General features: G+C 40.1%; 1 protein-coding gene across 2 annotated transcripts in view; it reads right to left on the bottom strand.

The window, feature by feature from the left end:
* Positions 1 to 3,740: 3,740 nt before the first annotated feature.
* xylt1 (xylosyltransferase I) overlaps positions 3,741 to 16,847 on the bottom strand; it is an 88,153-nt gene continuing 75,046 nt past the window's right edge. For both annotated transcript variants that reach the window (XM_088420161.1, XM_088420162.1), the window contains exons 10-11: positions 10,853 to 11,186; positions 3,741 to 6,616 (exon numbers count right to left, since the gene is read on the bottom strand). In XM_088420161.1, coding sequence (XP_088276287.1) covers positions 6,294 to 6,616; positions 10,853 to 11,186 — 657 coding nt within the window. In that variant the 3' untranslated portion in view covers positions 3,741 to 6,293. The remainder of the gene's footprint in view (positions 6,617 to 10,852; positions 11,187 to 16,847) is intronic.

Below are 16,847 nucleotides of genomic sequence, written 5' to 3'. Positions count from 1 at the left end.
ATTGACACTGTGCGTCTGCTGTTGAAGGAGGAGTAGTCATTTCAAGCGATCATGTAGGTCACATGTATAGGATATCCGTTTCTTGGGGTGAAACAAGAACTTACAAACGTATGCATGGATTTCTTGCTCCTAATTTTCTGCTCCTACATTTATGTTTATTTGAAGCGCACCGCTATAACAACAACAATAACAACATAACACGCCACAAACATACATTATATTGACATCAATGCAATATACTTACTAAGCTTTTATTTTGAAGTGTTTCTTCAACTCCATCATTCTGAATTATTGTCATCACATCAACTCTTTACCAAAATCAACACATCACCTTTAAGGAATCATATACTAACTGCATAGTTTCGCTGTCATTGTATGATATGACACGTTAAATACGCTACTAATGTGAGAATAGACAGACAGGGAACCAGAAAACTTAAAGAAAAGCCATGCAGGGATGGGGAGAAAAGTCCAATGGAACTAACAGACTTTTGTGCAGTGTGGGCATGGGTATGTGGTGTGGCCTTGTGCATGGTGGTTTTCCTCTCCTTCCTGTGCTGTCTCTTCACTGGAGCAGCGGAGAGTTTGGCTCCTTTATGTAGACTGCCTCTCCACGAGAATGAACAATCATTCATGCACCCAGTCACACCTAAGGAAAATTTAGAGTGTCCAATATACCTATCATGCATGTTTTTGGAATGTGAAGTGCCCGGAGTGCCCCATGCGGGCATGGGGAAAACATGCAAACTCCGCATAGGAAGGCTGGAGCCAGCTGGAATTTAACTGAACTCTAACGCTGATATACTTAACACTTTTTCACTGTGCCACCAATAATAGTCATAAAAATACTACTACCGCTACTACTACTACTACTAATAATAATAATGCAGTGCTATTATTGTTTAATAAAAACTGTTGCTTCAAGCTCCTGGAATGAACCTGCAAAAATTTGCTCCACAAATTAGAAAATTGCTCCTCATATGTAGTCAATGATTCACAAAACCGCATTGCAAAAAATGCCAATATTTTGAGCCTAGAGAAGTGTATCAAATATTGTAAATATATGACAATTCTTCTACAATGAACACCATGTGCAATTTGCCACGTAAGCAGTCGCTCCACTTCCAGGGTTGTTAATGAATCAGGCAGCGTGCGTGTGTGTGTGTGTGTGTGTGTGTGTGTGTGTGTGTGTGTGTGTGTGTGTGTGCGTGATGAAAATGATCATGTTTTGTCTGCCACGAATCCAATTCAGTTGCTCCCAACATCAGCAGGACAACTTTTAGTGGCTCACATCGCAATCAAGCAAACCAACGCAGAATGGAGCGGAGTGAAGTACAGAGCGAGCTCTTAAAATGTATCTTCCTTGGCTCACATGCATGTCAAGCTGCACGCTATGTTTTGACTCACTTCCATGCCTACTCAGGAGACACGCATGTGGCCCACAGGACTAATTACAGAACGCCTCTTGGGGCAGTCGCGATGTGTTGATTCTGTACCGGTGCTTTGATGAAGATCCGTCAAACACTCACTAGTGTGAGGAGCCTTCTGGGGAACACACATTACAGTCAAGTATAAAATGTCACCGTACTGCTCGATTTAATTTTTACTTTCAGTTTATCGTCCACAATGTGAGTAAGTTTTCCTCTTGTTACATTTGCTGGAAATGTTCTTTTAAGTGTTCTTTTCGGAGGCGCAATGTGGGTGTTGTGGTGAGAAGCTCAGTGGGGGGACATCTGTGGGTGATGATTTGGTGAAGCAAACCTCAGAGAAACTTAGAAGAAACTTAAGTGGTTCAGTTCATGGAAAAGCAAAGCCCAAATTCTTGCAGTCTTGCGTTTCACCGCACTGCTTACAGGAGAGCTGCCTCCACAATTTAAATAGTACTGTACATCATATACACATATACATAAACAGTATGACCTATAAATGAATCCATCAAAGCATTCATCAAACTTATCAAAACTCATCAAAATTTATCACCAACACAGTAAAGGGTGAGAAATAATGAAAGACCAAAATCACCATTTTTCTCATGCATTTTCAAATAAATGTATTTCTTCCCACAATATTTTATCATGTAGATGTGCATCAACAAACCGCAAAGCCAATAAAGTTGGGATATTGTGTAAAATCATCTAGAGTACAGGCTAAAGGTTTGGACACACTTTCACATTCAATTTCTGAAGGTAACGATGGCCACTTGTTTTTCTTTAGATAGGTGATTTTTCCTTTCCATAATATGAATTTTAACAGTTATCCATGATATGAATTGTCTGTGTTTTTATGTACAAAACAATTAATGGTCCCAACCCCAATGATACAGCAATAAATTCCACGAACTAACCTTGGTCAGTCATAAATGAAGTGAGCAGCATTATCGGTGACTACCATTTAAAGCTCTTCAAAAGACTGTGCGAAAGCTGTAATCAGAGCAATGGGTGGCTGTTTTGCCGAAACTACAGTACAAAATATGTTTTTTAGTTACTTCAGCTTTTTTTGTTAAGTAAATAACGCCGCATGTTCATTCTTAGTTTTGATGCCTTTATTGAGACTCAATAATGTATTCATGAAAATAAAGAAATAACATCAAATGAGATGGAATGTCCAAACCTTTGGCCTGTATCGTACATAAAGATAGAGTATATTCTTTTGCAAATCTTTTTAGTCATCGTAATATATTACACCAAAGAGATATTTATTATTTGTGGGAATATTCCCTCATTTTGAATTTGATGCCTGTAAGACACCCACAAAAATGGAACAGGTACATGCTAACCACTGTGTTACGTCAACGTCTCTTTTAAAAACACTCCAATGAAGAACTGGGATACTTATTATTGAAGGTCTGGACTGCTGGCATACCATCTCCAGACTCACTCTTTTACTGTTGTGGACTGTTGTAACCCGTGTCAAGTGTGGCTTGGTATTGTCTTGCTGAAATAAGCAGGGATGTAGCTGAGATTATGTCTTCAGTGCCATCATAATTTGCTCCAAAATCTGTGTGTCTCACTATTAATGGTGCCTTCAAGAACTGCGCAATTTACCTATAATTTGAGCATTACACCAGCCATACCCTTCAAAGTTGCCAGCTTTGGAACTTTACAATGACAGTGGATGGACAATCTGGATGGTCCTTCATCTCTTTGGCTTGTAGGATACAAGATAAATGATTTGCCAAAAAAACATTTGGACAATTTTGTAGTTTTTATCAGTTGACCTCTCTCATGTTCTGTGTTTGTGTTAGTTTTGGTTAGGTTTTCAATTGTTTTGTTAATATTTTCTTACCCTTTGTGCCCGTGGGGAGTCCACCTGTGCTTGTCGACCTGCTCCCTTGTATTATCCAATCAGTTCCCTCAACCAATTGTCTCTTGGCCAGATGTTCCTTGTTGTCCCATCAATTTGTCTTGTATGAAGTTCTCTGCTTTCTTTCAGTCTTTGTCAGATTGTTATTATGCTCACCTGTCTTTGTCGCTTGGTTGCTGCCCCGAGTTTGCCGCATCGTGTCTGGTTTCGTCTTGTTTAGATTTTTTCATTAAATGGTCTCCCGCAAAAACTCCCTACCTCCGAGCTTCCATATACTTGGGTCCACAATCTCCACATCACCTCTGATGAGCCGAAAGAAGCTGATGATATTTCTAGATGTTGTCACATTTTTGTTTGAGCGAGCCTTTTTTTTTTTTTATTCTATTCTTGACACGAAAAAGTCTTTCGTTGCATTACAGTACCACAAAGACAGTGCATTAGCAGGTTGCCCATTGAATTTTATTTAAAAACGCAGTCAAGAGAAAGTAAGACAAGCCAGCCACGGTCAACAAAACAAATCTCCCCCGAGGGAAGACAAATAAAAACAGATAATGACAGAAGGCCTGATGATATATACAACAACAGCAGACATCTTTTTTGGTGTTGCAGTACCAGTATGATATTAACTGATATTAACATCAGGTTTATTTTTATTTTTTTAATGGGGCAGAGAAGGTTCTAAAAGTCAGCTAAGGCACACAGAGCCTCCCCGGAAAAAAAACAAAAACAAAACAAAACAACCATAAAAGAAAGGTCTCAAAATGATGGGGGAATAATTTGTGCAACAGTTGCTCGACGATACATTCAAGCAAGAACAACAACAATCCGGCATGAACTTTTCTCTGAGAGGCAAACAGGCCCCAACACTGGAGCGGGTTATGTACTTTGATCAATACATCACAAATCACTCTATTTGCCCACATCAAAAACTCCTCATCACTCAATGTCATTGAACCACATATGTATTTACACATACTTCATCTTTTTTTCACAATAGTTCAGTACAAAATACTTATATACAATTGCTTCATTGTTGATCATTTGTGTTACAAAATAGGACTCTTACAGTGAGTTACAGCTATTATAATTTTCCTTTCACAAAAACTACCATTACATTTACATACATAATGTGGGCAATGCAATGCAAAGCACTGAGCAAAGATTGTGAACATTGTGTTGTACTCTTCTGTTTAACATTGGCAATAGGAGCAAACCAACAGAGAGCAACAAAATGTCCTTTAATAAATCAGCCCATCTAGTGCTGCTGCACGAGGGAGGGATGTGTGCTTTGTGTTAAGGGGAAGCTGAATTGGACATTAATTAGTACTAAAAATCTATTGATGAACGCGGGAAAAAACAAAACAAAACAAAACATGCTGTATGGTAACTAAACATTGGTGACAATAGACTGAATTCTAATTGACTCCAGTTGGTATTCTTAAAACATGAAAAGATTCTCAGGGTGTTGAATCTCAGTTTCTCCTAGTGATGATTGTCTTGATGACAGCTAAAATAGTTTTATCGTAGGTACTGTATTGTTTGAAAGCTTCGGATCTAAGTTTGCATTTATGCAATGAGGACACGGTACTATATTCACATGAAAATTTACATAGTTGTCACAGCATGAAGACCACAACCGCTCACGTGCATTCTGAGACTCACGGGAAGCAGGAGACACTAGTAGTGTCTCCTCACAACAATTTTTTCAAATGTTTGAGGTCACCGTCAGTTTTGGTGAGGTCGCAAAGTAGCTGACCTTTAACCCCTCAGGTTAAGAGTTGCTTTCCTTGGTAAACCAGGACAAGAAAATCTATTCTGGCACGATAATATTACTGACACGCGGGTATGGGCCGTAAAACATTACAGTATATGTTTGGGTTGTTGGCCTTTGTAAATAAAGGCAGTTTTTAAAAAAAAACAACAAAAAACTAAATAACAAAAGTAACCTATCATGCTGCCAAGGCAGCTTCGCACTTATTTAGTCATTGACTAAAAATATCAGTATAAATATAAACTTAAATTAAATAGCGACTCATGGACCCTCATTCACACAATTTTGAGACTTCTTTTCAGAACTTTACAACATAAAGTGTCACTGAAATGATCCGGAAAAAAAAAATATAACATTTAAGGTCAGCTTGGAATTATTGTGTTTCAAGTTTTGAGGCAGGCTGGTAATAAAAGTGAGCGGGACATAACAAATTATTTGTCATATTACCGAAAACTGCCATTTATTAAAGACAAATCCTAAACTGCTACCACATATTTAAGGAATGCTGAACCCCGTCTTGCCTGACTTCAAATTTTGCAGTCACAGTAAAGAGTGAGCTGAGAACGCCTTTGTCTTTGCATTTCTCTACGTATTTGTGACTGCGGCAGATGGTTTGGCCAGCCACCACAGTCCCTGATCAGGCACTCAACTGAAACAAGTTGTGATGTACTGTATTGAGTCTACTGATCACATGTTACACTAATTGGCTTTTAGAGAGATAACACGCATGTAACTCTCTTAAAGGCAATGATTCTTGGTTGATCTTGGAGTCATATGAAAATCTTTCGCTACCCCAGATACGGTGCTGTTTATGCAGGCATAAACCTTGGGAGGCACATAAGTTAATCTGGTACTAGGCATCCTGCTCGCAAGTCGCGCAGCTAAGGCCTTTTGTGGAGCACAATGTCACATGAGCCACTGTGCCCCATGCGTGAAAATCGAGATTCAGAATTTTTATCAGCAGCAAAGTAAATGCTTCAAATTGCAAGATTTGATCACAGTAAACGTGACACGAGAAGACAAATAAATACACCGCGAAACCGAAACAGCAGAGTCCCATAAATGGATGTCGCTAACACTGATCACCTTCATATGTTCCCTTCGTCTCCCGAGACAGAAGGAGAACATGGCCCCCCTCGAGGAGCTGCAACCAAGCCCATAAATAAATTAAGATCAACAGTGAATCTTGGGGCCTCCTGTCCAGCTGGAGGCCTCGCTGCTACCTGATGCGCCCATCGGCATGCGGCGATCTCATTTGGGATTTGGGGTCGGGGCTTAGGGAGCTCCAAGGGTTCTTGCTGCAGGTCTGCATGACGGGGCAGGCGGTCGGGCCCACGGCGCAGATGTCTGCTGCCTCCCACAGCTCGCCCACAAGGCTGTCGACCCAACGCTCCAGCTCCGGGCCGGTCAGGGCAGCGTTCCTCTTGGCCTGTTCCACGTAGCCCAGGCTGACTGGGATGTTGAGCACTGGGTTGAGACCGTGGAAACTCTGCTCCATGTAGCTGTTCTTGGAAGGCCCGTTGTGCAGCTTCAGAGTGTCCTCTGGACGAACGCAGCAGATAACCAAGAGAAGAGAGACGGATGAGAATACTCAGAGATTGGTTATTTGACTTTAAAGACAAAAAGCAAGCAAAAGAACACTGAAATATTCAAGCGTAGAGTGTGATTTTTTTTTCATGGTACTTGAAACTGCAGCTCAATCTGCTTGGACACATTTTCTTGACCCCAAATCTCCTTTTAAATGACAGACTGGATGGGGCTTTTAGTAGGGATGCACCGAAATGAAAATGCTTGGCCAAAACCAAAAACGGAAAAGAGAAACACTTGCTCAAAAACCGAAAAAAAAACCACAACAAAAAACTTTTTTCTGTCTGAGTTTGAACTGTCCAACTGCATATGAATGCACCACATTTAGTGGCTAGTGCAAAGGCAGGGGACTTGTTCCGTACCATACAATGACAGTGTAATTGTGTCATGATTTCTCAGCGATCAAATGTTTTTGTCTACGGCTATGGCATTGATGCACATGTATTATTTGCTGTGTTTGTTTTGAAGATCTTGTGAAGGCCCTCTCAACATGCCATTGGGCAGTGATGTGAAGTTGTTCATCTTTCTTGGTAGGTCTTTTTTTTTTTGCCTCATCCGTAGTTCCAGGAAAGAAGTAAAAGCTTTGCAGGGTGCTTTATTCTGCCCACTAAAATTCCAACAATAGTTGTCTACCCAGCGATGCTCCCCTCCTTCTCCGGTGTGGATGTGTGAAATACAGACAGATGCTTGTTTGGTTTTTGCATCATCGCAGCATCTGTCTTCAGATATTTTGTTCTGATTCTAATTGTCTTTAACCCAAAAAGCAAAAATGACATTTTTGTCCCTTTTTGAATTTCGAAAATTCGGCACATGCCTAACGCTTAGTCATTCTTCTCATAAAAGTAAAGTCCTTCAGGAAAGGTCAAGAGACACAATTCATCCTAAAATCAGCTTGAGCTCCAGTTCAGCTGCAAATTCCTCACTGGTTCTCTAACTGGAGTGCTAGCCATCCCTTTTAAGCTTGCTTGTGGAACACAAACGCTGTAACACCCGCATGCGAGCAGACATCAGCGCTTTTCATGTGCTGGTGACACAAAACAAAAAGAGAGTCAGACATGTAGGTGCTCCATCTGATGAGATGCCCACAATGACAGGAGCAGTGTTTGTTCCCTTGTCATGCACTAGTGACTTTATGTGGTTGTGTGTGTAGTCGGGCAGGGTCCAAAGTGAGTTTTTTTTTTTTTTTTCCCAGGTGCCTAAATCACTAGCAGCAGCAGCAGCCTTGTGTGTGTGTGTGTACATGCTGCTGCAAGTGCAGGTAGAGGGTCACGTTGTTAACTTTTACTGGCACAGCATGTAAGAGGATGCCAGACACGGCAGTAAATAACCAGCGTGCGGAAGGAGGCGCTTAGAAGAACAAACCGTAAAACTTCTTCAACACAGTGGTCCAAATTACAAAATCAAAAAACAAAAGCATGACCTATAATACCAACCTTATAACCTCATCTCAACTTTTTTAATAGGATGTTTACAAAAGCAGATAAATATTGTATTCATTTTCTACTGTATTTATAAATTGCCAAAAGGACAGCTGGGTTTAGCCTTGAGTCATAGCACATACATATATCAATTTGACCTAAAATCAATGTTTATGTAGTTTTTGATGCGATCTGTGTTTTAAGTGAGTTGTGATATGACTCTTTGGTTAAGGTCTTACAGTACTTAAATCCACTGATGGCTATCGTAACCAGAAGACCTAATGAAACATAAGATCTTATTTGGTATTCCTCTTGATGTTTAATTCAGTGTCACTATTTAATACAGAATGACATGTAGCATATTTTGGAACTCACATGACTTCAACAAGACTGGCCACTGAACGAGCCCAAGAGTGCTGCGCTCCCTTTTTTCCCATGTTGGCTGATTGACTTAAGTATGTCACGGTTTTGGAAGACTGAAATGTGCTGTTGTTAAAAATTTAGGTTTATCATTTATGAGTGTCTTATTTTGGTTACCGGGCCTCACTTCATGACGAGCAACCACAGTCTGCACGAGCCCATACAAAGAGCTTCATTGTGTAAGCATAACCTAAGGCTCGCTTGTGTGTACGGATTGCTGAGTATTCTGGAACACTTAAACGGTGAAGGGACGTCTTCATCGTAAAAACAAATATATTTTGGAGAGTCAGACAGATAATTGGCCCTTCAAAAATCATTGCTCTAGCTATGTATAAGAATGCGCTGACTGACTGGATGCAACATAAAGACCCCTTGTGCAATCTATCATACACCCATTTTCTATGGTACTTACCATCCCTACAATCGCAAGTGAGGGGGAGCCTACCCCAACTGTAGGTGGTGAGTAATTTGTATTTGTGTAATTGTAAAAATTAGCGCTCTGATTAATTTTCACCTAATATTTAATCAGTCCTCAAAGACTGGACAAAAACGCTCCAGTATTGAGTACTGATTTCTTTAATCAAAGCATTAATGTCAAATAAAATAACTATACAATAGAAATGTGATTTAGAAACTAAAAATAGCACTCTAAAACAATAATAAATTAACATTAAAAAATAACACACATTTGAAATCTAATTTATAAGATATAAAAAATAGTCCTAAATTCTTCATTGCAACATTACTATATCCATGGTCTTCAATGCTTTGACCTGTTCTTGAGTTGCCACATAAGGAGCAACTCAATTGTCTTAAATGTGCATCAAGGATCGATTAATTGAGACTAAGTAAAATTGCGGATTCACTGATATAACCTTGCAGAAATCTTTTACCAGCTCGACATTGATATATATTACCTGCTTTTTCATTTGTTTTTCTTAAAGCACACTCCTGCCATGGCACAGCTGATTTATATGGCTTAATGATTTCACCTTACAAACGTGGCACTTTCCTTCACGTGTTACAAACTGTTTGGATCAATTTCTTAATCTTCGGCAAGTTTACATAACATGTTTCATGAAACCTCAAGTTGGATATGTTGAAAGAGTAAAGGCACAGATTTGTTTAGATTAAAGCAGCGTTATAGATTGTGTCGATTCTTATTGATTAACTGTGCTTATGTTGTCATTGAGAATGCTCATATGACTCTTAAGTCAAGGTATTATAATAGCAAGTTTATACATACCTGTAAGTTTATACTTGGCTTGGTTTATAAGTTTTGATATCAGTGCTTCATTTACCTTATCCTATACAGCACATTATAATACATCTGATATTGTTTGTTGAACAAAGATGAAGTGAACTGCGCACTAACAGAAAAAAAAAAAAATATTAGAAAAGGAACATGCCAAAAAGTGAATTGCGATTTGCAATTTTGGAAAGAGGTGCCAGGTGTGTATGTGCGTGTGCGTGTGCGGACGCAGGGGGTGGGACTGAGGAGTCCACAATTTGATTATTTTCCAGTCCAAATGTAATTTTAGCCTGTGCCTCTTTTGTTTCTGCCAATGTATTTGCTTTCCAACTCTACTATGACTTCAACAAACAGTAGCTGAATTTAAACCCATTCCTAATAGGATGGCAATTACTAAACCAGGCCATAACTGACCCCTTATATCGAATGCTCATAATTATTTGGCAAAGTCTTGAGCTGGATGACATTCCTGAGGCAAACCACTGCATTTATTTATGTGTCCAATTTATAAGGGCTTTTGCTGCCTGAAGGAGGCAAACTCATAACATTGTGCAAGTGGTCTAAACGTTGAGGCCAGTACATGTATAATTGTCATCAAGTCTAAACGAATGCACCACTGCCCGCCGGCCCGCCTGTCCATCCATCCATCCATCCATCCATCCATCCATCCAAGTTTTTTTTTTTTTTTTTTTTTTTTATGTTTTTATCGCAATAGCCTTTGCCGCTTCATACCCAGCCCTACCTCAACTAAGGAGGCTGAATGGCTGCTTTGTCAGAGGCCTTATAAGAAATGATCGTTGTGCAGTATAGGGTAGTTTGGTTCATTTCCCAACGGTATGCAATTGCACAATCTTATTGTGCTTGTAATAAAAGAACAATGATGACTTTCCTCTATTGTTGACCTTTGTTTACTGTGTGATATTTCTCTGTTGAATTCAAATACCACACTATTATGATGATGACATGCTAGCTAACAGCTGTCAAATTCTCACCTACACACCCCTCAGTAAAAGCCCAAGAGTTTAACGATCAAAACTATATAATGGAAAGCTTAATAGAACTTGGCTTTTTTTGTTGAAAACGTTTAAAAAGCTATCTCACCTTGTCGTATAGGCTGGTGCTTTTTATAGGCCAAAGGGGCAATAAGGAAGCGCATCTCAGCCACGGGGCTCCAGTGGTGCAGGATGCGGACACTCCAAACACCGGGACGCAGAGGCTGGTTGAGTGGTGGGCGGTAGTGGGTGAACTCAGCGGTCGTGTCGATAAGAATGTCGTAGGTGGCCGCGATGACGTTGGTTGGGTCGATCCACACGACCGTTACTGTAACGTTAGGCCCTTTTGCCCATTTCTGCATTCCCACCGTCTCATCCATGGGACCCATCAGGCCGCCAAAATTTCGGAAAATCCTTTCTTTGGCATCCCACTCTGTACCAATCTGACAATAAAAAAAGAATTGGAAAGAGGAAAGAGGAGAGACAAATGTAAGAGACGAGGATGTATGAAATCCCTCCAGTGAACAGAAGGCAGTAACAGACTGCATCACCATTTCACCACACTATTAAGATAAGCAACACCCGAGCGGAATTATCATGGGAAATAATCGTCGGCACGTATTTTTCACCAAACATCCCAAGCCTGCACGCCGCAGTTATACAGACTGTAGTATAGATGCAAACAGGTCGATCGTTTCTTTTTTTTTTCATGTATTGGAGTCTGTTTGTCAACAGTTGTTTGGAGGAATGCATATAAATTCACCAGACATCCACACCATGTCTTTGACTGCATGCAGGGACATAGAATGTAAAAGCAGAGACGAGAGATTTCAGTATGACATTGAAGGGGAAAAAAAAAAAAAATCAAAAATATGGGAGGAGCCAGTTTTATCTGTATTGACACAGTGATGACAGGTTGTCTTTCGCACCAACTGGGGTAAACCGCATTGTCTGGGTTTAATAAATGAAGCAGTAATACATCTCATTGATGAGTGAGGAAAATATACCCTCTCTCTTTGGAGATAACCGGCTGCATTTATCACACTGGAATGTTTGCGCCAATGCAACACCTTTCTGTATGCAGAATGAGATGCAGAAAATAAATATTGATGGGGGAGGGTTGAACGGATGGCAGAGGTGGAGGTCGAACCCACAAACATGCGCTTGCACACATAGATAGGTGCTGGCAGAAATGTGAGATGGATGAGAGCTTTAAGGAGTGATCATCCTTACAATAGTGGCTGATTAACAAAGCCTCACCCTGCCGTACGATCAATGTCTGACTGGAATAGACTCTGTATGCCTTCCTTTGAGAGTTGAGAATAGGCTGTAGATGATAAATATAGACCGCTAAAATGAATGAGTGTGAATCATGTGTCTTGTGCAAAGGACAAATCACTTTTGTCTCAATTATTTGACTGACCTTTGCCATTTCTGCCACTTGGACCTTGGTTCTCCACTCTTTAAATTGCTAATCAACCCGTGTCTGGCACCTCTGTAGCTCATTAGGTTACCCGAGGCTGACTCACTGGCACTCCAGATCCCCAATTGATTGGCAGAACATATGGGAGGAAAGGCAGACGTTGCAACCTACCAAGAAATAGTCTTTGGTCTTGTCTGTAGCAAGGGACAAAGCTCTGCACGGTACTCATTTGACGCCATTTTCTCCTAACGTCCCTCCCCAAAAAAACTGACCCGTACTATCCAGCACATTTTGTCTTTGGGTCACAAGTCGCTGTGGGTTGATACAATTCACTTGTGTGTGTGTGTGTGTGTGTGTGTGGGGGGGGGTGCTAGATATATTTCTGCTCATCCATTTGTTAAACCATAGAGAATTGTCACATTTGTGTTGCCGTGGAATAAATGAATAAAATGGGAAGATAATGACTAGCGGCATGAACAAATACATTTACATAGTCTGTCGCTTGCTTAGAGATAATGTCAGCATGAAGCACTGCTCTGTTAGGTGCTCTTATTCTTTAATTTATTAGCGAGTACAAACTGTTTCACAGGTATGAGTCACATACTGACGACACAGCTATTGCCATTCTGCCTGCGCACCCCACGCTGGTAATACAGAACAACATTAACAGGGTTTACTGATTCCATTAGTACCATGGCAAACAGAGATAAACTGGATAGTTTGCTAAAACCACAATATCACAGTAATATGACGGATATTGTTGTGAACCTCTGTCCCCATTATTCCGCTATTATTTTTTGAATGTATTGCATCAGACACAAGAATGGAATGAAACAAACAAACAAACAAACAATGACCAATAATGATAGCAAAGGTGTTTCATTACAGTGGCTTCCACATTCTGGTGAAGTGACTTTGGGACACACTTGACTATTCAAGATTCAAGAGTTTTATCATCGTATGTATAGTAATACCACAAAATGAAATTCTTATTCTCTTCACTTCCTCAAGCAGACTACATTCACGATCGAGCAAATAATAAGGTAGGCAATAAAACAAAAAAATAAATGGTAATGTTCTCAGGGTGAGTTTCCCCTTCCATCTTGTTTCACCCTCACTACAACATGTGCAAGCAGTAGAGAAAGCCACCAAAACCAGGAAACTCTTCTTCAGAATGAAAATGGGTCAAACACAGATTAACTCCTGGCCCATTTCAGCTTCAGCCTATAGCTTACATTGACCTCCACACACAACCTGTCCCTTGGTGTCTATAACCCGGTAAGCTTGGGCTTAGAGCCAACACTCATTTGCTCACCAAGTCAGAAGCTTATGACCTTGTTGCATTTAAAGCTATACTTAGAAGATACTTCTGCTCCACTAATTCGGATTCGGCCACCTCATCTTAAACTGTGGTCTCTCCTTTCACTTTCTCTCTTTTACTCACACTGTAGCATCAGCGTTGCTGTAAAATGCTGTGGCGTTAGCACAGAAGAGCCTATTCAAATGCTGTTTTTAGATCAATACTTTTTATACTTCTTTCCTTTTCAGTGTGTTTCATCATTCATATTATCTAGAACCAGAACTCTGTCGTTCCTCACTCTCAACCCATTCACTCATGGAAAAATCATGCGGCTTCGATGGAAATTCCATTTCTTCTTCATGACACAATAAACCTTTCCTCTTTGTCACTGGTTTACTGGCGCCCACGGTATGACATTTCCATTAATTAAGGCAGGTCAATTTGATCAGGCAGCATCTTGGACAGTCACAGTCGGCATCTGGCCCTGTTTAAAACCTCAGGGCACGCATGCCCCCCAGGGTCCCATTTAGACCCTTATTAGTGGCCATGCTTTGTGGATGTAATCAAACACAGGTGTTCTAGGTGGCGTCGGCTAATTCCCCTGAGGCGGAGGTTATGCTACTGAAACACTGAGGCTCGGAAGGATAGAGACTAGCTAACAACATTTTAATGTGGATTCATTCATGAGGTTAGACATGGGGAAGAGCAGAGACGGCAATAAAGAGACACAACAAAAATAATAGTTGACCTGATTTGATCATGTCATCAGAAATAATCAATTTAGCTGGCAAATAAAGATCAGATTTTTTTTAAAAGCTTATAAAGCGACAACATAATCAAAGTGGTTTTATTTTACATAATATTACGCCTCGTAATGTTGCAAGACACAGAGCGTTCCATATCACTCCTCACAGCGTGTGTTTGAAAAACAAATGGCCACAAGCTGCAACTCATTAAGAAAAAGGAGGCAAGGAGTGAAACGTGCAAAGTGCAAACATTTGCTTACACAGCCGCCTGTTACAGTTGATAGGTACTATAAACTAGGGCTGTGTGTTTATGGAAGAAATAATATTCATAATTATTTTTGTGTATATTCAGATCACAATGCATACATATATACTTATTTAATTATTTTAAAACTTTTATTTATTTATACCAAAAATAAACTGTTCAAAACTATCATATTAGCCACCTGCTCATTCATCCCACGTGTTGAACATTTTTTTCTTGTAGGTATAAAATGTCCTTTAAAATATAATGTGAAATTCAAGCCTCCTTTTTTGTTGTTGCATTTTCTTTCTTTTGCAGCCACACATTGTGAAGGATATGTGCCCTTGAGTATTCTTGTATTACTTGTATATTTGTGTGCGAGCATTTGTGCGTGATTGTTATTTGGATAACTGTCATTCCTGGAATGGACGCAATTTTTTATTAGCATTTTAATGGGATTTTGTATTGACTTTAACATTAACACTGGCAATGCTATTAAAATGAAGTACCCGTATGTCATGTATTTATATACAATGTGCAATTCTTTTAGTTTTATGCAAATTGTGAAATCAAACAATTCTGGAGCACATTAACGGATGGCAGACTCATATACATGTCACACGTTTGAAGCAAATGACATGGTGCATTGAGAATACTTTGACATTGTCTTGAACTGACATATACACAGCACTGTTCTTTTCTTTTTTACTCTTTTTCTTTGATTATGTTTATCCAGAACAATGACATAAATGCACTTTACAACATAAAAAAATGTGATGTTTAATCTAATTATTGACAGACTAAAAATAGCTTTCAATCCAAGCATTTCCAAGGTTGAAAAGAACATAATATCTGTACTTGTTCTTGTATCTTGTACTTGTTCTCCATTAAAATGTACAGTAAAATGCATAATTGTTTCACAACAACAGCAACAACACAGGGCGACTCAGAGACACATGGGTTAGGAGGTCCGCCTCACAGTTCAGGGACCCAAATTCAAGTCCAGCTTGCTCCGGTCTTCCTGTGTGGAGTTTGCATGTTCTCCACAAGCCCGCGTTTGTTCTCACCGGGCACTCCGGCTTTCTCCCACACTACCAAAAGTACATGCATGGCAGGAGAACTGGACATACTAAATTGTCCTAAGTTGTGTGATTGGGTGCATACATTGTTGTTTCTGTGTGCCCTGCTATTGGCTGGCAACCAGTTCAGGGTGTCCACCTCCTACTGCCCGAAGTCAGTTAGGATAGGCACCAGCAAGCCTGTGACTCTTGTGAAAATAAGCGGCAACAGAAAATGGATGGATGGAACAACAACACAATCTGTCTTTCAAAAGGTAATAAGTGCTAGAGTGTTCTTCTATTATTGTGGTCTTAGTTTGGAGAGGTTTGACAATGAATTGTATGATAGTGAGAAGTGTAAAAGAATTTACTGTTGGCATTTTTCTAAAATTAAAGAAAGCACTAGATAGTATAGCTCATACTGCATTGATTGGAAAATTAGATAAATATTGAATTAGAGAATTGGCGTATAAATGGGTAAAACGTTACATAGATGACACAAAACAGTATGTACAGTTCAATAATGAAAAATCAGACCAGGTAAAGAAAGCACATGGGGTACCTCAAGGCTCCATGCTTGGTCCTATATTGTTTATATTGTCCTGTACTGCACTTATTATAACCACATGAGCTTAAAACTCCTGCACTACACCATGCTGTAAAATATATATAAAAGTTATTCAAAGTTAAAAGAAAATTCTTATCTGTCTTGCTTTACTGTATATAAGGGGAACACGTTGTTAAGCCTAGGACATGGTTTATCTCACAAGTTAAGTATACAGTATCGCTTTTGTATGAGGCCTCATATATTTTCTGACGACGACAATGCCAACGCTTTTATATAAGGTCATTCTGCTCTTGCTTTGTGAGACAGACTGACAAGAAGACTGACTGACAGCCACTGCACAGGGCTAGACACTGAACGCACTGTGAGGCTGAGCATCCAGATAAAAGCCACTGCTCACATCACTTTGCTGTCACTCACGGTTTCATGCGCCCAACACACAAGTGGGGGCTTAGAGAGCGGGAGCTGCATGGTGACTGGGTGTGTGAACTTCCTTTGCGTTCCCTCTGAGATTCTTACAAAAAGGTCAAACAGAGTCTGGGAGTGTCCAGGTAGACACAAGCGAGGGCTGCGGGCAGCAACGGAACAAACCAATCCGTTCATACATTTGATGACATTTCAAATGCGACCCCTGCTGCAAGCTAAGTGACGAACCAGAGCAAAATGTCAGTTTACATTCACTCAACTAAATGTGTGTATGCTGCAAATACACTCTGTGGCTGTCAGGGCAGAGCCCTCGCTGCCTGGTCCTACGCTGAGAAAGAAAAT

Source organism: Hippichthys cyanospilos, chromosome 7, assembly GCF_059441005.1.
Source record: "Hippichthys cyanospilos isolate Australia breed blue-spotted pipefish chromosome 7, RoL_Hcya_1.0, whole genome shotgun sequence".
NCBI classification, from domain to species: Eukaryota; Metazoa; Chordata; class Actinopteri; order Syngnathiformes; family Syngnathidae; genus Hippichthys; species Hippichthys cyanospilos.
The sequence above is the reverse complement of the archived record's forward strand: the minus strand, read 5'-3'. Positions and strand labels throughout refer to the sequence as shown.